The sequence below is a fragment of the Squalius cephalus genome, assembly GCF_949319135.1.
Source record: "Squalius cephalus genome assembly, chromosome: 1".
Lineage (NCBI taxonomy): Eukaryota > Metazoa > Chordata > Actinopteri > Cypriniformes > Leuciscidae > Squalius > Squalius cephalus.
Window position 1 is genome coordinate 42640167 of NC_137122.1, and position 22104 is coordinate 42662270.

The 22104-nt window shown below is 36.9% G+C and overlaps 2 protein-coding genes across 5 annotated transcripts; one reads left to right on the forward strand and one right to left on the reverse strand.

The window, feature by feature from the left end:
• Positions 1-519: 519 nt before the first annotated feature.
• Positions 520-14687, reverse strand: atad5a (ATPase family AAA domain containing 5a). The gene is made up of 23 exons (XM_079854024.1): positions 14368-14687; positions 14031-14105; positions 12249-13924; positions 12081-12159; positions 11661-11816; positions 11415-11556; positions 11195-11273; positions 10897-11078; positions 10257-10405; positions 9263-9413; positions 8769-9119; positions 8050-8146; positions 7843-7925; positions 7608-7738; positions 7336-7507; positions 7079-7255; positions 5314-5547; positions 5172-5236; positions 4887-5067; positions 4624-4781; positions 3061-3914; positions 1908-2066; positions 520-894 (listed from the first exon to the last, which is right to left on the reverse strand). The coding sequence occupies exons 2-23, from the start codon at positions 14079-14081 to the stop codon at positions 816-818; spliced, it is 5406 nt and encodes a 1801-aa protein (XP_079710150.1). The 5' UTR covers positions 14082-14105; positions 14368-14687; the 3' UTR covers positions 520-815.
• Positions 14688-14748: 61 nt separating this feature from the next.
• ppp4ca (protein phosphatase 4, catalytic subunit a) lies at positions 14749-21672 on the forward strand. 4 transcript variants are annotated; one of them, XM_079883151.1, is made up of 9 exons: positions 14749-14822; positions 15941-16156; positions 16306-16357; positions 16442-16492; positions 16635-16736; positions 16854-17027; positions 20368-20494; positions 20586-20775; positions 20940-21672. In XM_079883151.1, exons 2-9 carry the CDS (start codon positions 16047-16049, stop codon positions 21067-21069), a joined length of 936 nt encoding a protein of 311 aa, XP_079739277.1. In that variant the 5' UTR covers positions 14749-14822; positions 15941-16046; the 3' UTR covers positions 21070-21672. The 4 variants fall into 4 exon arrangements, with proteins under 4 accessions (XP_079739277.1, XP_079739280.1, XP_079739278.1 ...); XM_079883154.1 differs by having other exon boundaries at positions 14768-14822; positions 15858-16156; XM_079883152.1 differs by lacking the exon at positions 14749-14822 and adding an exon at positions 15116-15223.
• Positions 21673-22104: the final 432 nt, after the last annotated feature.

Sequence of the window (22104 nt, forward strand, 5' to 3'; positions counted from 1 at the left end):
TTTAATAATCCATTAACTCCCATTACTCTATAATAAACATGAGAGGATAATTAGGCAATAATGAAACCAAGTTGTAAACAGTGGCTCACTGTGGGTATTGTTTTTCGTGCTTAATATGGTTAAAATATTTCATAGTAAAATATTACAAAACATGAGAATGATTATAAAGATTGAATTAACTCGTTATTATAATTAGGTTAAATCATAGGTGCCAACAGCTATAATATACTTGCAAGCTAGTACATTAACTCCAGTCACACACTGAGACTGCATACAAAACAAAAATGTTGCATTTTCAGGATTAACAGGTATAGTTATCTTCCTGGATTCAAGTGGACTAAAACCGTCCCATTTAGGAGATGTGGAAGTGAAAAGTGTGCTTCATGACTCAAAGTTTCACGAAAAACAATGTAAAGTCTATCGTCTCATGATAAAATATGAAATGTGGTGGTGGTGGTGGTGGTGGTGGTGGTGGTGGGGGGGGGGGGGGGGGAATCATACACAACCTGTACACAAATTCCAATAGCACCATCATGTTTACAGAGCTCTTGCAATTTACATACATGTTTTGAAAAAAAAAAAAAAAAAAAACCTTTGCTGGCACATAGCAAATCCACATTTATTACTTGATAAAACTTTTTGGAAGATGCATGACAAAAAGTACAAAACATAAATGATCAGCAAATTTAAAACATCAGTACAAATATGTGAGGTCTACAACAACAACATAAAACCACACTCCTTCTGAGTATATATTACTGTACAAATGCATGTTCACCAGCAGCCTTTAAGCGGCTGCCTAAAGATGGTGTAATTTAAGGGAACTCGGAAGCCAGGAACTCCACTGTGCTTTTAGGAAGAGTGAAGTGTATACCATCCAAATAGTGCAAGAACCTGTAAAAGTAGGGGAAAAACACAACAGCATGATCATTTTGTTAAATATGGATCTTCAGAGTAGTTTTGCCACTACAAGACAAGTGAATGTGATAATTTAAAACAAGTCGACAAAACGTTGATCTGTTGAATTGTGACCTCATGCCATATTTAAGCTTTGCAAAAGCCACATCCTGTCCCTCCACTGCATAGTGGGGTTTTTTTTTAGACCTGTGCACTATGACCAAGTTGAATTTGACATGTCGTTGTCAGTTCAGCAAAAAACAAATGCATCAGGTACTAAACATTATATTTATGCGATGCGAGTTCAGACTGTGAAACTGTGGTTAGTTACCATGTTAAGCCATCAAATACAGTGTTCAACCTTCATGAGACAGCAGGATTTTTGACAGTTGTTTTCTTTGTGACACTTTTGCCTACTATAAACATAGGGTGTAATCTTAACTTGTGAAATGTGCCCACTGTGTAAAGGGTATTTCCATTGTCACTGTTCAACTCAAGTGTGGTATCTGGAAAACTGGAAATGATCTCACATTGGGAGCGTAACTAAGAACAGGGTCTCTTGTTCATAAACAAGGGTGTGTCATGCATTCGAGATATTTCAGGCTTTCACGGTGGTCAAGACAATAGTGTACAGCATACTATTTTAAACCAAAAGATTTCTCTCCTAACCTGCCACAGGTTTTCCATACCTCTTAAATAATCCATATCCATGACTTTTTAGTCATGGAAACACACTAAAATAATACAGTCTTAATGCCCATTTCAAATACAGGAAAATACAGGAACATACTCCAGACTTCTCACTGATGCCCCACCTAGTGGAAGCGAATGATGCCTGCTATAATTAACAGTATGATGTGATTGATATTAATAAATCAGTAATATGAAGAAAAAAAAAAAACTCACTATATTTAGAAAAAGACAGTTCTTTCAAATGTGTAATTTTGTAACCACTAATGACATATGTTCACTGCAGACAGTCTATAAATGAATCTAATAATAACTCTCACCTGCGTTTGATCTTTCCCTGCTCCTTCAGTCTCTCTGACCTACAGATGGCGCGTAGAGAGGGGAGGTAGTCCAGAGCCACTGCTGCCCGGTTTCCCAGCGTACCAACTGACATGGTGGAGAGCAGCGAATTCAGCACCTCACTTCTCCTCTCCATCAGCCTGTACAAAACAAAAATGAACACAATCTTACAGCACGCTGTGTATAAACCGCCTCACAGGGCAGAGAGGAAACGTAAAACATTGAGACAAGGGATGGGTATATAGAATATTTGTGTTAAGTTTACAATGATTTTGAAGATTTTTTGGTTTCACGATCCTTGTCTCACAACTTGCAGTTTTAAGAACATTAATACATATTTTAATAAACTTTAGTGGAAAAAAACTTTCAAGAAAGTTTCGGCATTGGCATTTTGATATTTGGTAACACTTTGCAATAAGGTTTCATTAGTTATCTACATTGGTTAACATGAACTAAGAATTAACAATACATCTACAGCATTTATTAATCTTAGTTAATGTTCATTTCAACATATACTAATACATTATTAAAATCAAATGTTGTATTTGTTAACATAAGTTCATGCACTGTGAACTAACATGAACAGCTGAATTTTTATTAACTAACATTAATAAAGATTAATAAATACAGTAACAAATGTATTGATCATTGTTAGTTCATGTAAGTTATACATTAGCTAATGTTAACAAATGAGACCTTATTGTAAAGGGTATATAAGACATTTTTATATATAACACGTATGATTTTAAACTTTAAGGAATAGTTCACTTAAAAATGAAAATTCTGTCATCAAGTCAATTTGGTCCATCAACTGTCTGGTTACCGACATTCTTCAAAATATCTTCCCTTGTGTTCAGCAGAAGAAAGGAATTCAAACAGGTTTGAAACAACTTGAGGGTAAGTAAATGATGACAGAATTTTCATTTTTAAGTGAACTATTCCTTTAAGTAGAAAAACTTTCAGGAAATTTTCTGCATGGCATTTTGATAAATTTGTATATATATATATATATATTATATACACACACACAGAGAGAGCGAGTGTGACATGACCTAGAGACATGACCTAGCCTTGGATTAAATGCAGTATAAATAAAAGCAACAACAAAAAACCACAGAAAGGCTGAATTCTCACCTTGGTTCACAAGGTGTGACTTGAGCGAGGCTGAAGCCATCTCTGTGTGGAGCCACAGGGAGGGTGAGCTCCTCTTCTGCCTCTCTTCTGATCTCCTCCTCCAGTTGCTGTGCTCTGTCCCAGGCCTCAGAGACTACAGCCTTGCACTTCCTAAAGCTCAAATGCCCCAATGCAGCGTGGATTTCATCAACACTAACACTATTTACCCGGCTAACACACTCTAACCGAATGTCATCGGTCATCCCACTTTTGACCTTCGCACCGGTCCAGCCAAAGTCATGTGGTCTGCAGGAACCCTCTCCATGCAAAGGTGGGTAGTGCAATGAGGAGTCCAGGAAGGACATGTGGTCCATATACTCTGCTAAACCGCTTAAGCAATGCCTCACTGGCTTGCTCTTCTTTCTTTCAGCTTCAGATAACACAATGTGCCTCGGTTTTATCGGCACAGCTTCAGGCACATTCACGGACAGATTGGCTGCTTCTGCATTAGTGCTTTTAGCAGGATCTTTGCTGGTTTTTGGCAGTGAGAGGAAGTCTTCCTCCGACTCTGAATCAGACTGGAAAACGTCTTTATTGCCCATCTTCTTTCGCCCTCTCATTCTGGAAGACAATTTAAGGGGACTACCTTCTTCAGAGGGCTCTTCCAAAGCTTCTAACCTCACATTTTGAGGTACTTGCTCAGGTTGGGACTGTGGGTTTGGTGCTGATTGTGATTTGAGGGTGGACTGCGGTAAAGGGCGAGTTGGCAGAGGAAGCAGACACTCTATATTGCAGTAGAGAAGTTCCACTCCCATTCTGCAGACCTTTGAGAGAATATCCCAGCACTTAATGCTCTCTAGTATTGAAGACTCGTGCTGTAAAATAAGATCAGATTGATCAGGAACAAATTCTGCAAATGTTTAAACAATTATATTTTTAGTGTATGAATAAATGAAGAGTTCAAATGCAAAAGCCTCTAAGTGCCATCTGAAATTTGCTTCTAGAATGATCATTTTTATCAAGCTCGTATATTTAAGTTCAATAATTTCACTTAAATGGCAATATAAATTACCTATTAATTGTCATTTAAGTGAAATTACTTAAATATACGAGCTTGATAAAAATGATCATTCTAGAAGCAAATTTCAGATGGCACTTAGAGGCTTTTGCATCTGAACTCTTCAAATATATACCAATGTTACACAATATATTGGTACTATATCTGTTATTGGCCAATAAATGTAGTTTTATATATATATATATATATATATATATATATATATATATATATATATATATATAATTATCGGTATTGATATTGGATATTTCATAGTGCATGCTCATTTAATCTTTAAAAACACACACAAAAAATAATTAAAAAAATAATTTAACAACAATATGGAACAAATAGGGAAATTAATATTAAAATATTTTAAGATTTTTTTTAATTTTTATATATATAAATAATGTGCCATTTTTTGCCTATTGCCAATAACGTAAAATAATTATCGGTTTAACGGTATTGGACAGAATTTTAATATCATTGCATTCTTAATGAGAAAATATCACAAATTCAGTACTCACCTTTAGCAGCAAATCTGTAATATCTTTTGTTTGCATCTTGCTGATTCCCAGCAAAGTCTCTGTGCATGCAGTGTGGCAAGGAGGTAGTTTATCCTCATTTACATCCTGAGCTTTGATAGACTGATGGTGAATGTCACCCGTGACGTTCTCTTTGAGATCTATAGTGTGAAACAAGAGGTTTTTGATAACTATATACAGATATTATAACATAAATCCAAAAGTTCTTAGTGCACCTTTTTTAAATCAATTAAATATATCTTTACCTGATGAAGGCAAAGGTCTCTGTATCTGCTGTCCACCACCACTGCATGCCCAGAATTGTAGGTGCAGGAGGCTTTGCCGAATATCACAGCTGTTCCAATCTAGCAGACAGGACACATCCTTAGTGTCCGTTCTCATGTTTTCTACCAGACACAGCAGCTGGAGGTAACTTGACACATCCGCCTGGAAAAACCCAATGTGTTGACTATCACAAACCAAACACAATATAAAAGAATATAGGAGAAAGTAATTAGAAAAGTAGAAAAAAATTTATTAACTGCACTTACCACTGAAGGAGATTTGAAATGGATTTCCTCAAAGTACCCATCAAATGTAGCACCAAAGGTCGGATCTGGACAAAAAGGTCCAATGATGACTAATTCACAAATCTTGCATAGTACATTTCTGTTCACTGCCAACTTTACTTACCACTGGTTGTTAAAATAACTGGTCTCTTGGTTGTGGTCATGAAGGTTTTTATTGCAGCCAAGAATCCAGTGTCATCATCAAAAATGATGTCCACCTCCTCAAATAAGATGAGGGATGTGGCAGTTTTCTTGCCCTGGTCTTCAGCTGAGATCTTGGTGCTGGCTGGAGTTCCACTGGGACACTCTTTGCTTTTGCTGTCAATCTCTTTTGCTTTGGCAGACTTTTTCGGACATGCTTATGATAAAACATGAAATGCCATTAGAAAGGTCTCAAACATGAAGCTTGAAAACAATTTCCTTAAAGTGCTCCTACTATGCTATTTGAAAGTTTCCTAATGTTGTTTTGGAGTCTCCTACAACAGGTTTACATGCATCAAAGGTCAAAAATTTCATTTTCTCATAATATACATTTGCACATCACCACATTTTCAATGATTCTCAAACGACTCGTCAGATGAATCAATCTCTTTAAATCCCTCCTTTCCGCGAGCTACTCTGCTCTGATTGGCCAGACAGCTCAGTCTGTTGTGATTGGTCTACCACGTGCAGCACGTGTGTCGAAAACAAAACCTCCCATTGCCATAACAACGTCAGTGTGTCATGAGGCTTCCTACACCGTAAACTAAACACAGTAACAAACAATGACGTTGATTTTACCATATCAATGCGAGCGCGAGTCCAATGATGAAACACTGGAAGAGCTAGTTATTCAACCCGAACCTCCATCGCAAGGACAACTCGAGCAGGACGTTTCTCAGTGATACACTACTCCGTTTGAGGCACATTATGAGATGTTGTAACTGTAATTCCTCACCATCAGCATTAAGTTCACGTCCATCAACAAACTGATTATTTTACTTGTACTAATTTATTTACGGAGTATTTTTCTAATATATTGCGGTGAACACGTGGAAACTGTATCAGTAACAGTGCATGTATGCAATGTATACATGAGCCGAGCTCTAGCGTGAATGACTGATGTGAATGACTGGTGTAACAAACGTTGGTAAAACAAATCTTGCTCCATGCTTAATCTTTCCTCAAAGTAGTGAGAACGACAGACAATCTGCATTTATAGACACAGTTATAGGTAATAGTGGCCCACAAACTGATTAGCAGAAGAATTTCAGTAAGACAGTAATAACGTGAGTTAGCCAGTAAGCAGGAGACCTACACAATATAAAACTCAAAACTAAGTATTTTGAACACCATCTTATAAGAGAAAGCGGTTTGCGAATCCTGCATTGAACTCAGTGAAATAAAGGGAACACAGCAAACGTTTAGGATTTTACTGCTGTGGTATCGTGGTAAAGATGAATTTTAACCACTGATTCTTCACATGCTCGTCCTTGGGCAGTGAAAACTGGCTTTACCTTCACATTGTATAGCACAGCTTCTTCTCAACATGATGCTATCCAGTATCCACAGGAATCAGCTGCCGGTTCGAGGTTCAAGTTTTCCCTGGTGTCTGCGCGCAATAAGTGGGCGGGCAATATGCTAACGGCTTATGACTCGTTTGAAAAACGATTCATTTAATTGACTCAGAGTCGACTCTTACTTTTAAAAGACAATAACTTTATACACAGTGCACTTTCAGATTTAAAACTTTGCAGGATGTTTTCATTCTTTTAGAGCTATGTTACACACTACATGATAGGTCATTTTCAAAAATCCATAATAGGGGCACTTTAATATAGCTCACAATAAATGTCAATATCATTTCAATATTTGTGTTTGACTTAGATCACTGGATTTTGAATTATTACCAGGTGGTGTTTTCTTGTCTTGACTGTTTGCTTCTTTGCCAGTGGGTCTTCCACTTGCTTTGAAGAAATTGGCCAGAGATGTCGGAGCCAAGCCACCTTTTCTGGATGGAGCACTTCGAGGAGACTGAGGAGGCTTTCTGGGCGATGATACAACCCTTCTGGGGGAGTTAACCTTTCCTGTGATTAGAAGAGACACTGAGAACCCATCCGAATAGTCATGCACACTATACAATCATCAAGGAAGAGAAAATTCATACTGGGAGAGGTGCCAGGTTTGATGGTGGTGCTGTTGCTGCTATAATTGCTGAAGTAGGACGGTTTGTGAACGTTGACACCTTGGATGTCCACTTGGTGGGACTGAGTGGCTTCCTTCAGCTGGGATAAGATCTGACGACCACTCCTTTGAGAGGAGGAGTTCACCTCAAATACCTTAAAGGAAAAAAAAAAACAGGGTGGATAAATACCTTCCTTTTTTGAATGACACTAGACAGTCTCAAAATAGTAAAGTGAAATGAAAAATGAACCAGACCTTGAATCCCAGTTCTTGCGCACAGGCATAGACTGCAGCAGTCTTGCCCACTCCAGTGGGTCCAGTGATAAGAAGTGTGTTACACAGATGATCTTCTGTCTCATCCAGGCCTTCACCTATGAGCCAGGAGTCTGCATCGAAATAAAGTTGAGACAATGACAAGAATATGAATATTGGTACAGCTGATAAATGGCAAGCAAAACAGCAAGCAATGTCATTTAGGATCTTTTCATACCATTACTGTCCTCATCTTGCTTTTTTTCCTGCTGTTTCCTCTTCTCTTCCCGGTCAGCTCTCAATTTCCACTCTTTCAGCCAGCTAACGGTAACAATCAAAATGAAATGGGAAGAAATGTTATCAAAAAAAGAAATATTCATCACTGACACATAGATTAGTAATGGGAACTTTCACCATCTTTGATTAAACTTGGCAGGATAACAACCTGTGTAGTCTCCGGACAGACTCCATATTCCCGATTATTTCACTGGAGTGCTGAGGCTGATATTTTTCTGTCCAAAGCACATCCTCTTTCACTCCATCTAGAAATGAAAGCATGAACAACCAAATTTAAACAACATATAGTGCAAACAAGTTTAATAAACATATATAAATATTTAGTAATACTTTAGGTTCAGTTCATTATGTATCATGCACTAACAATTACCAACCATGTTGTACAGCATGTATTATTCTAGATTAATGTTAGTTTATAAATACACTACCGTTCAAAAGTTTGAGGTGTTAAAAAAAAAAAAAAACCAACAAAAAAAAAAAACACTTTTATTCAGCAAGGCTGCACTAATTTGATCAACAGTAAAAGTAAAGACTTTTACATTGTTGCCAAAAAAAAATTCATTTCAAATAATGCTGTTTTTTTTTTTTTTTTTAGCTTTCTATCCTTAAAAGAATCCTGGGGGGGAAATGCAGCATGAGTTCCAAGAAATATTAAGCAGCACAGCTGTTTTCAACATTGATAATATTAAGAAATGTTTCTTGAGCATCAAATCAGCACATTAGAATGATTTCTGAAGGATTATGTGACATTATGCTAATGAATTGAACATTATTGTAAAATCTTACCAAAATTTTCACACAGACTTTAAGAGGAAGATAACTACTCAGAGTGTGAAAAGATTGTCTACAAACTTATTTAATTTTCACCTTCTGTGCTTGAATTTTCTGGGACAGAGGAATCTACTATAATGTGAATGTCCTTCTGGTTCCCCACAGGTGAGAGTAACTCTGCTGGCTTGGGTTCTTCTTTCTGCTTTTGCCTCTGTGATCGACCTCTTCGACTTCTGCCAGATGGAACTGTGTCAGAGACATCCCGTGCTGCCTGACCTCCTGATGGTGGACTTTCTTCAATCACTATAACATCCCCTTCTGAGTGACTGGCCTTTGGTTTTTTACCCACTTTGCCTGTTGTCTCTCCTTCATCTACACGCTTCCTTTTCCTTCCGACGCCATCAGATGATCCAGCAGGGCAGGATACCTTAGACTCGCCTTCAGGTTCTACAAATAATCATATAAATGACATATGCAAAAAATCTGTGCATAATTCAGGGTTACGTTTCATTATAAATACATTTATGCATTACATATTCATGTGGGAAGAAAAAACAAAAACAAAATGATTAATTGTATTTTTCAGTCACCTGAGGCAGAGGCTTGGAGGATGCAGTCCTCACGTCTCTTAACAAACCGCATAAAGAAACGTTGATGAGGGAAGGAGGGATTGGAGATTCTCATCTCCTCTAAAAGATGCTGTCTGATTGGCTCAGAAAACTCTGAATTCCGACAAGAAACCTAAACAATAAATAAAAAGAAAAACAAGTTAAATTCGTTGCTGTACATAAATACAGGATGCATAAAAAAGTCTCCTTTGCTCACCCAAGCTGCATTTATTTGATTAAATATACAGTAAAAAAAGTGATATTTTGAAATATTATTACAATTTAAAGGTGCAGTATGTAAGATTGACAGCTAGTGGTTTGAAATGGGTATTGCAGTTCAAATTCAAAATATTGGAGAGGGTTGTTTCCCCGCCACCTTCTCCTCAGACTCGAAGCTCACGCGGGTTTCCAGATCGAGGACACGCAACAGGAACAAGCACAATTGACAATGGAAGGCGAGGAGATATACACACTTATAAGCTGATGAGTTGATTTATCTGTGTTTTAATATGCTGCAGTTCATAGAGATTTTTAGATGGATGCAGAGGCTTTTTAGGTTGGGTAGAATCTCCGATCTCTGATCTAGTTATATACCTGTTTTCTATTCTAAAATATAATTTATTCCTGTGATGTCAAAGCTGAATTTTCAGCATCATTACTCCAGTGTTCAGTGTCACATGATCCTTCAGAAATCATTATAATATGATGCTCAAGAAACATTTATTACTATCATCAATGTTGAAAACAGTTGCTTAATATTTTTGAGGAAACTGTGAGTTTTATTTGTGATGCTTTGATTAATAAAAACTTCAAAATAACAGCATTAATTTCAAATAGATTCCTTTTGTAACGTTATACATATCTTTTGTCACTTGATCAGTTGAATGCATCCTTGCTCAATAAAAATAAGAAATATTCTGCCTTTTGAATAAAAAAATGTGAAAAACTTTAATCTAAAAATTGTCAGATTACCAACCTTCTGGCAAAATGCTCTCTTAGCAGGAACTGTAGCATAACCTAAAGGCTTCTCCAAAGACATCATTTGAACAGCTGGTAAATTATAGGACTCCTTTATGCACACAAGGAAAGGATTTGTAGGCCACTGTAGGTTCCAAACAGAACAATCTGACATGGAAAGAAATTAACACATTAGTCTCACATTATTCTCAAATACACACACACGCACACACACACACACACACACACACACACTCACACACACTCACACACACACACTCACACACACTCACACTCACACACACTCACACACACTCACACACACACACACACACACGTCTGGTTCGGCAACTTTGTGGGGACTCTCCATAGACGTAATGGTTTTTATACTGTACAAACTGTTTATTCTCTCTCCTTACATGAACCCTACCCCTAAACCTACCCATCACACAAAACGTTCTGCATTTTTACATTTTCAAAAATACTCATTCTGTATGATTTATAAGCTTGTTTCCTCATCGGGACCTCAATTTAAGTCCCCACAGTGACAAGTCCCCATGAGTCAGTGTGCATTCAGGTTGAAGTCCCCACCGGGATAGAGAAACAAGCACACACACATCAATGTAATGCTCTAACCAGGAGAAGACCTGTCAGCTTACCTGCAGACCTCTGCTGAACATGCACCACTGTCTGGAAGGAAGCACAGGCCTGACTATAAGCCTCTCGGCTGGCTGCTGTTTTTGCGATCTGCTTTTTAAAAGACTCCGGAAGGCCGCTCTTCAGAAACTCTCTCTTTGCTCTGAACTGTTCATCATCTTGCGAGTTCTCGGATGCCTCTCGACTGACAGGGATTAGTTTGGGAAAAAGCATTTATTAGATATTTAAACTAATGAGAAAATAAGAGCATTGAAGAGAATTTGCCAATTCAAATACTGTCTGTTTTCATTAGCGTAATACCTGCTGTCGTCAAAAATGGAGATGACAACAGATGTTCTCTGGGCTTTTTTGTCAACAAACAGAGGAGCCAGTTTAGAAGCTGAAAAAGAAATCGTAAATAGACACGAATGCATTTTTTAAATGACTTGAATGCAGTTTCCATGTTTGCCCCCCAAAAAAACCTTCAGTTATTAAAGCAAGTATTGACTTCATTTTAACTATGTGTGTCAGTCCAAGTTACCTGCAGGAGTTTTGGATGTTTTGTTTTGAGTTGCATTTTTACCCAAAACCTCGTTCAAACTACGAATCTTCTTTTGGCTCTTGTCACTTTCCTGTGAGGTGACTGGAGTGCTTTCGGTTTCATCCAAAAAAACTACAGAGTTCTAAAAAGATGACATTGATATAAATGAGAGAATAACTTGAGCAATTATTAGCAGCATTTATAAAACATTTATACCAGTTCACTTAAGCACATCCACTATCTCACCTCATCTTCACAGTAATTTATGATTGACTCTTTGCCTCTTGTAGAGCGTCGTACAGTGTCTTTCTCCTTATTAGTGTCCTTTTTACTTTGTTGAAGAGCTTTGGCTTTCTGCACCAGCTTTCTAGCTTGTTTTCTTTTTTTATCTGCATGTAATTCCTAACAAATGAGAGTTTTGTGAGTTTGTGAGTTATCTTTAATCTTAAAACATCTGGCAATAACAACAATTATTAAATAATTTATTTTGTATTTATTATAAGCATTTATTATTTTAATGTTATTGTATAGATTTTCTTAGTTAAAAACAACTATATACAACAATTTTATAAATATTAAATAATAATAATAATAATGTTTAAAATATTTAAAAAATATATATAGCATTTTTTTTTTTAACATATATAAATCATAAATGTAAGTTACCTGTGTGGAGAGAGGACTTGATATTTCAAAATCACCAGCTTTTGTAGCAGAGGATGGAAATACTCTGGTGATTTTCATCCTATCAAACAAAATGGCAAATACATGAGACAATAAATAATGCAAGAAAAAGTAAAAGGAGATTGTAGGAAATTAAAAAGTTAGTCTCACCTGATGGGGCTGCCTTTCTTGTCCGGTGGGCACAGCATTTCAGCTCTATAAATGCCCCTTTTGGGCCTGTGAGCTTTTGGGGTGGAGGCCAGAGAGGGTAAGGGTGTATTTTGGGACTCATCGTCATCTTTCACAGTGTTTTCTTGCCTCTCTTTCTTCTGCGACACACTATTGAGCACAGCGGCTGATTGTCTGCGTGAAAGCTCTCTGGTCGACCTCCTCAGCTCTCTGACAGCCTGTTCACAGTTGTTGTTATCAGCTGACCCACTCTCATTGTTGACCTCAATGTCTGCGGCGGGTTCTTCAGGTTTTGGAGTTGCAGCTTGTGCATCTTCAGCTTTCTTAGCTTGTCCCTTTTTCCCAGCCTTCCTACCTCGCTTCTTTTTACCCCCAGGACAGGTCTTCTGTTCTTCATTCTGCTCAGAGCTGGTTTCTGGTTTGTGCTCAAGAGATCTTTCTTCATGTTCCTTGTCTGTTGTCTCTGGATCCTTCTCTTGAACCTGGTTCTGCTTGCTCTGACCCTTGCTGGTTTTGCTTTTAAATCCATCAAGACTAGGCTGCTTAAAGGCATTCATAAACTGCTTTCTCTCCGCCTCAGTGCTTTTAGGAGGATTGGAGCTGGATTCCATCACATCAAGTTCAAGATCTTCCTCGAGAACAACAACGTTAGACTTCCTTTTGAGGTCAGGCAATACGTCCAGTTTAACCTCTGGGATAGGAACAGACAAACTTTTGTCTTCTTTAGTTTGACTTTTTTTATTTCTACTAAAAATGGATGCGACTTTTAAATCCTTGGCAGCTTTGACAGACTCATGATGATCGGGGGAAATGGGATGCACCTCAGCTTGGATTGTGAGAGTTCGGGGTGACACCTGCAGAGGACCGATTGCAGAATCACCCTGACCATTACAGGTGTTGCCTTCATTTGACGTCTCAGCTGTGTCAGTCTTGGGAATGGCATTGCTCTCCTCCTGCTCTTGGTTCTGATTTTGTAGGAAGTCTTCAAATGAGATTGTGACGGTGCTACTTTTCTTTTCCGCACTTTCCTCCAATTTAGCGTCACATACAGGCTCTTGAGCATCAGGATCACATTCCTTAGTCTCTTCACTGCCCCCTTTCGCCCTTCGGTTTCTCCTCACAGCAGATTTTCTGTTCCCACAATCTTTCTTCCTGCTTTGGTTTAAAGAGGGTTTTTGCTCAGAACTTTCCCCAGAACTCTTAACCGTCAGGACATCTGTATCAGCCTCTGTGCTGTTTTTCCTCACGCCAGATTCTTTATCATTACAGGCTTGAGCTGGAACAAGAACAGAATCCCTTTCCTTTACAGCTGATTCACTGGTTCTCTCTATCAAGACAACATCATCTGTGACCATCTGTGCATCCTCCTCTTTGGACTTATTGTGGTCCTTGGCCTTCCTGGTTCGCTTCTGCCCCTGTCCTCTTATAGGTTTTCCAGGGACTTCTCCACTTCCTTGCTCTGAAGGTTGTGGGGAGTTCTCTTTAGCTACCAGAGAGCAGCTTTTTACTTCTTGTGCAGGCGAGGTTCTCTTAAAGTAGTCCATAATGTTGTTAGACCGTGGTGGTGAGAACGGTTTCTCCACTGGCTTGGGCAAAAAGTAGTTGGTAATAGTTCTGACAGATGGTGCATCGCCATCCTTCCTCAATTTCTTGCATGGCTGGAGAAACAGAGCAATAATGACAAATGATGAAAATCATTCAGTGTATTTCGAATATAAAAGCAGTGCCATATATCAACATATCAACTTTTTATATGACACATACCTGACCCTCAAAATCCTCTATGACAGCTGCCATAGCAACAGCACCAGCCATCGTTTCACCCCTAAAACTAAAAATCTGTAAGGAATTAACAGACAAAGCCAAGGTTTTAGAAGAGTTTAAAGACAAATACACAAAACAAAGCCACTTGAATCAAGTGTTCAAAGTGTATTTAAACATATTTACAACATGTAAGTTTGTTTGTATAATTTCATAATTCATACGGAGCTACATTTACAGTTTGAATAAACAATGCCTCCACAATTGCATATATTAAAAGTTTACCTGTCAACTAACGTTATGTGTTTGTAGAAAATTCATAAACATTGCAGACACTCACCGGTTCTTTTCCTTCCTTCGGTGATACGTTGATACATGCTCCAAAATTACAGATCACAGTGTATAAACTATGAATACAGCAACGAGTTTAAGTAAACACAAAGCCTATCTATCTACACATTTTCCAAACATCGATATACATTCCCAAACCGGCGAAAAACAAACATAACATGTGGTACTATCCAACCCGAAACCCGCCATGCGTGTAAATCTAAATTTAAAAGTGCATTTGACACTAATAATGAGAGACCATATTCTGTAATAATGTAGGTTTTAGTGTAGTTGAATTGTTTTCGACAAATGGCGCCAAATATCATGGACGTGTTTCGCCGCGCCGGTTCGGCCAATCACAGTCCGTTTCGTCATACATTCTCAAACAGGAAAAAGAGCGACATTAGATTTCAAAATAGCAACACTCCAACCGTCATTCTGGAAAGAGAACACAAGAACAAAACGGTATTTCTTTAATTAATTTCTATTAACATAGTTATAATGTCCTCTTAAATGTAATTAACTTTAACTATGGGTTAAAGCATGTCTTATCATAACATATCTTACATTTGAGGTTTAAACGTACATGTGTATTATGACAAAACACTCTTTAATAAGTATCTTGATCAATGGTTTTCCCTCTCTCGCTGTCAATTTTTTAATAAATTAAACATATGTCATTAATAAGAGCAATTAATGTATGCTGTCATGTAGAACGGGTGATCGGCACCTTTATTTTGAAAGAAGAGCCGAACGTTTGATACGGGCTTGTTGATGCGACGGTCACACTTGCTTACGCCGCTTTTCCAACTACCGTCTACAAAAGAAACGACGGATGCCTAAACGAATTTAATCTAAAGTCCCAGGTATTTTATATGCATTTATATGTACATTTCAGCGTGTGAAATGCAATTCTTATTTTGACAGAAAACTTTTTAAAACACACAGCAAAGCATTAACGTTACTAGTATTTATGCTAACAGCTTTGTCTGAACACTATCTTTGTAGACCAGGCTTTGCAAATGTATTAGAAATGCTAGTTTTTGAACCAAACAAACAAAAAAGGTTAAAATACTTCAAATTAAGTTAAAGATATAGTTCAATTTGTTTTATTTCATTTGTTAGTTAGCCAAACATGTTACATTGATATTACATTTAAAGTCCTGCTATGAGTTTAGTATTATTTTAAATGATAATAATGCATAATTAACACTAATACCGAAACTCTTACCACGCAATTAAAGTGTAGATTTAATGTAACTTAACATACAAACAAAAGTTTTCTGTATATTAAATTAATGTAAAATATGAATATGAGAGTCCTCGGATGCAACTTGGCCTATAGTCTTACTATTATATTATAATTAAACTCACTGAAAGACTCGGGAGATTAGTCTGATTTCCAAGCATACATTTGATTGTTTAGCATTTCTGATGGTGTGTGTGTGTGTGTGTGTGTGTGTGTGCGTGCGTGCGTGCGTGTCTGCCTCTGTTTTGCAGTTATTTTCTCATCTTGACATCTTTCAGGATCATCTGGATGTGTGTAATTATGTGCACGGCCTCATAGTCTCTTCATTTCTCAGGAGGGGGAGTGTGTTTGTGGTCTCTGTGAGACTAACTGAGGACTGGAGAGCCAGTAACAGGGTTTTAATCAGCCTCACATTGAGGAGTATTTCTGTGAGTGTATGCATGTGTGTCATCATGGGGGACGTCATTGACTTGGACAGACAGATCGAGCAACTCAGACGCTGTGAACTTATCAAGGAAAATGAGGTCAAGGCGCTGTGTGCCAAAGCGAGGTAATGCCTACACTCAGGTGTTCAAGAGACCAGATGTCTCATTGTGCATGCCTTATTCGTTTTTTTTATATGCATCTAAATGGTTATTGCTGATTGTATAGAGTTGATTATTGAATTAATGTTGCAAGTGTCGTTGTTTTGCTCTGTAGGGAGATTCTTGTGGAGGAGAGTAATGTTCAGAGGGTAGATTCTCCTGTCACAGTGTGTATTTCTTTATAAATGTAATATATAACTAACTTTGCATAGGATTATGCAATTGAAACTAAATCACTGTTTTGTTTGCAGGTCTGTGGAGATATACATGGGCAGTTTTATGATTTAAAGGAGCTATTTAGGGTAAGCAATTGAGCATGCAACATGGCATTCATTGAATTCACAGTAAATTTACTTTCAAATTTGTATTGCCCTTGATAGATCAGTTTTTTTAAACCCAATGCGTGTGTCATTTGATTCTGATTGTTGTCCTCTGGGTTTTCAGGTGGGGGGTGAAGTTCCAGAGACAAACTACCTCTTCATGGGGGACTTTGTGGACAGAGGGTTCTATAGCGTCGAGACTTTTCTATTGCTGCTTGCATTTAAGGTGCAATATCTGTCCAGAAGTTCTTGAATCTTGTTTGCTTGTAATGTTATAGCTGCGTTAAAGTTGTTCTACACTCTGTAGTCTGTTCTATTCTCAGTTCTTTGTTTATGCCTTCAGGTGCGATACCCTGACCGAATAACGCTGATCAGAGGGAATCACGAGTCGAGGCAGATCACACAAGTGTATGGCTTTTATGACGAGTGTCTTAGAAAATATGGCTCTGTTACAGTCTGGAGGTACTGCACAGAGATATTTGACTACTTATCCCTCTCTGCCATTGTTGATGGCAAGGTAGGTCCTCTTATATTTTAGTATCTTTCCACTTTCTATAACTTTTACATTTTACTACACACACACACACACACACACACGTTAGGGATGCACCATTAGGATTTTTTGGGCCGATACTGATTTTAACAAACAACTATTGACAGATACCAATATTTGTTACTTGCTGTCTTATTTGAACTTTTGTCGTTAAAATAGATTTTTTTTTTCTTTGCACGTTGTTAAGACTTAACACGAATTGAAATAAATTAAGAAGCAAAGCCAATTTGACAGTCGTCGTAGGAGAAGTCACACTGCAGGACTGTGAGTCAAAATTTCTGAGACTGCAAGAATTTCGTCAGAGGTAAAATGTTGTCCCAACGGTCATTAATCGGCTGTCAAACTAAATTTGTCTCAGACGGCCAAATTGTGGCCAAAATCGTACAGTGTGTGAACCCAGCTTAAGACATAACAGACTATGTTTACAAGGATACTTGCCAAGACAGGCTTTTTTCATTATAAATTAGAAGTGAAAAAGAAGAAGTGAACTGAAGAAGAAGAAGTGAACTGTCGCGCGTTTTAGATGTGTGCGCACTAGGGCTGAATTATATGACCTAAAAGCAAAATCTCGATAATGATTTTGTTTTTTGTCTGCTTTTATTTATTTATTTTATTTTTTTGCCCTCATAGTTCACTTGACAAGGTTTGTACTGTAAATATACTCGACTATTAAAGGTGGGATATTTACAGTACAAACCTTGTCAGTGAACTATTTCTAATGAAAGAGTGCATTTTTGTATTTTTTGTATTGCATTTATAAATCTGTAATATTTTTAGTCAGTTTGTGGCAAATCTGTATTTGAGTGACATTTGCCACTGATTGTTGTAATACCAGCGCTACTGTATGTTGTTGATCATGCAAACTGCTCATTCTAGGAAATAAATAAATCGCATCCATTACTGTAAACCTTTATTTTTGCGTGCACGCCGGTAAGTGTCGGTATAAATGTAACATTGGCCAGTGCAAGATAAACCAAAACTTCGACATTTGATGAAGATCCACGTGTTGCGTGTTTATTTGTTTCAGTTATACGTTAGAAAAGGTTCTTATCTATGGCTTTAATATGTCGCAAATATTTTTTATGGAATTATGTAATAAGAAATAATACCATTTTTAACAAGTTAAATATAATATCTAGAGACCTACTTTACATTGTGAAGAGACAATGTCAAGTTCCAATACACTTCTGAATGCTTGGTCCCAGTTTTATAATTTTATTCATAATGCATTTCAGAATGATAGGTGTCACTTTATAATGGTTTGTGGCATTTTCTGTCATGGTAGTTTACAGTATGAAATACCTGATTGGTAAGTGTCAATTTGTGGTGGCACATATCCCTGCTGGTTTCACTTTTTTAGTTGTGGCCACCTATCTAAATTTTTATAATTCCAAAAGACACAGCTGAACTATCAATCCTATGCAAATAGAAAAATAAATTGTTGAGTTATCAAAACAACTGTGTATTTACAATATGTATTTAATTACATTGTGAAATTTTTTTTTTTTTTTAAACGTATATATTTTATAATAAAAACATACAACAAGCCACAAGGCAGATATTAAATAGGGAAAAGCTTAATGGTTGTAACGATTGCCCCAGGATGTAATAAACTCTGTTTGAAAACAACTAATTAAATGTCGTTCTGCTGTTTAGTGCATATCTTACAACATCTACATAATGGGCAGCAGACTGTGGCATGTGTCACTGAGCTACTGAAGGTGCCACAACATGCGGTGACATGCTCCGCAAAAATGTCAGTGGCACATGACGCAATCCATCGGCACATGTCACAAGTTTTATTGGCACATGCCATTGACAACAGTATTTGCCACTGGATGTGCCACTTAGCATAGCGGCATGTGCCAATGACTTCTGTGCGCATGACACTTAATGTTAATACCACCTCTGATAGTTTTAAATTGATCAAAAATCGACAGATACAGTACCAGTCAAAAGTTTGGAAACACTACTATTTTTAATGCTTTTGAAAGAAGTCTCTTATGCTCATCAAGCCTGCAGTTAAAAAACAAAAACAAAACAAAAAACAGTAATATTATGAAATATTATTACAATTTAAAATAATGGTTCTCTTTTTTAATATACTTTAAAATGTAATTTATTTTTGTGATGCAAAGCTGAATTTTCATCAGCAAGTACTCCAGTCTTTGGTGTCTTATGATCCTTCAGAAATCATTCTAATATGATGATTTATGATCAATGTTGGAAACAGTTGTGCTGCTTAATATTTTTTTTATAACCTGAGATGCTTTTTTCAGGATTATTTGATGAATAAAAAGTTAAAAAGAACTGTATTTATTTAGAATAGAAATCTTTTGTAACAATATACACTACCGTTCAAAAGTTTGGGAACAATAACTATTTTTTTTTTAAGAAATTAGTACTTTAATTCAACAAGGATGCGTTAAATTGATAAAAGGTGATGGTAACGATTTATATTGTTAGAAATGTTTTTATTTTGAATAAATGTTGTTTTTATGAATAAATGCTGTTAACGTTTTACTCATCAATGAATCCTGAAAAAAGTATTCCAAAAAAATATATTAAACAGCACAACTGTTTCCATCATTGATAATAACTGAGTATCAAATCATCATATTAGAATGATTTCTGAAGGATCATAAGACACCAAAGACTGGAGTACTTGCTGATGAAAATTCAGCTTTGCATCACAAAAATAAATTACATTTTAAAATATATTAAAAAAGAGAACCATTATTTTAAATTGTAATATTTCATAATATTACTGTTTTTTTTTTGTTTGTTTTTTTGTTTTTTTTTAACTGCAGCTTGATGAGCATAAGAGACTTCTTTCAAAAACATTAAAAATAGTAATGTTTCCAAACTTTTGACTGGTACTGTACATCGATGTATCTCTAATACACTCACGCACACACACAGTTTCTCTTGCGCTCAACTACACACACACACACACACACACACACTCTCTCTCTTTCAAAAGTTCAGGGTTTTTTTGTGTGTGTGAAAGAGAAAGTCTCTTATGCTCACCAAGGCTGCATTTGTTTGATCAAAAATACAGTAAAAACGATATTACAATTTAATTTTAAAATCGAACTGTCCCTGTAATGGCAAAGCTATTACTCCAGTCCAGTTACTCATTTGAAATAGAAATCTTTTGTATCAGTGTAAAACAATTTTTTGTCACTTTTGATCAAGTTAATGCATCCATGCTGAATAAAAGGGTTTTTTTTCTTCTTCTTCTTACAATTACTGACCCCAAACTTTTTAATGGTACTGTATGTATACTGTTTTTGCTCCCCAGATATTTTGTGTGCATGGTGGGCTTTCTCCATCTATTCAAACTTTGGATCAGATCAGAACTATTGACCGAAAGCAGGAAGTTCCTCATGATGGACCCATGTGTGACCTACTGTGGTCTGACCCTGAGGGTGAGAGACTAATAAAATGCAACATAAAGGAAGGACCTTTAATATGTTGAGCTAAAGACCTAAGATTGTTTGCTCCCTTTCTTGTTTCTAGACACCACAGGGTGGGGAGTGAGTCCAAGAGGGGCTGGATATCTGTTTGGCAGTGATGTGGTGGCACAGTTTAATGCCGCCAATGATATCAGCATGATCTGCAGAGCTCATCAGCTGGTGATGGAGGGCTACAAGTGGCATTTCAGTGAGACCGTGTTAACTGTGTGGTCTGCGCCAAACTACTGTTATAGGTGTGTGGGGGTTTTTTTCACTCTTACAGTGGTTCCATAACTTGTTTGTACAAATTATTATTTAGACGTGAGCATGCTGCTTTGCATTACTTAATTTACAGCTCCTGAGAAACGTCTCACCAGGAACTGTTTTTTTATTTCCTTCTCTTGTTATATTTTCTTAGGTGTGGTAACGTGGCAGCCATTTTGGAGCTTGATGAGCATCTCCAGAAGGAGTTTATCATATTTGAAGCTGCACCTCAGGAAACCAGAGGCCTCCCCTCTAAGAAACCTGTGGCTGACTACTTCCTTTGACTTTCCAGTCCAGGAGGACATTTGGAAGCATCAGAAACAACACCTGTATAGACTCCCTTTTTTAATGTTTTTTTTTTTTTTGCTGGCCAACTTTTATCTGCACAACATCAGTACTTCTGTGAATGGACCAGTTACAGCATTTAGTTCTAGTTTCTCATAAGCTTTCACATTCCTTCCTCAATACAAACTTTTTCTTACATCTTGTAAATGTATTTGAAACTGTTAGGACTGTTCCTAATTATGTGGTAGTTTTGTATTTTCAAACTGGTGATATTTTTTCCCAACAAAAATAAAATGAGTAGGTTTAGATATTTGCATATAAAAATCTGTACAGAAATGAGCATATTCATGAACTTGTACAGAAATTAGCATATTCATGAACTTGTTTTTTTTTTTTTTTGCTGCTTGTATTTATATAAACCAGTGTTGCATTTTTGTAATCAGTTAGAGCCTATCAAAATGTTTATATTCGCACCTGAATAATTTACAGAATCTTGAATCATAGACCATGGTAGAGAAGCTTTCAATGTAAACGATAAATCATGATTGTCAAGGACACAATCATACACTAAAGATAATTCTTATAAATTTTGAGGTGCTCTGAAAACTTGAGTCACTACATTGTATATTTTGATTCACAGGTTTCATATGGTAATGGAATCTCATTGATACACACACACACACACATATATATAGCGGGTAGAATAAGTATTTAACACGTCACCATTTTTCACAATATAAAAATATATATATATATATTTCTAAAGGTGCTATTGACATGCAATGTTCACCAGATGTTGGTAACAACCATCCATAGATCAAAACAATCCATACATGCAAAGAAATCAAACCATAGATGTCCATAAGTTAAGTTGAGTGTAATAATGTTAAACGACACCGGGAAAAAGTATCAAACACGCTTGCTTAAATTGATTTAATACTTAGTACAAAAGCTAATGACAGCTTCAATATAACTCCTGTATGGAGAAACTAGGTGCATGCATTCCTCGGGTGTGATTTTGGCCCATTCTTCCA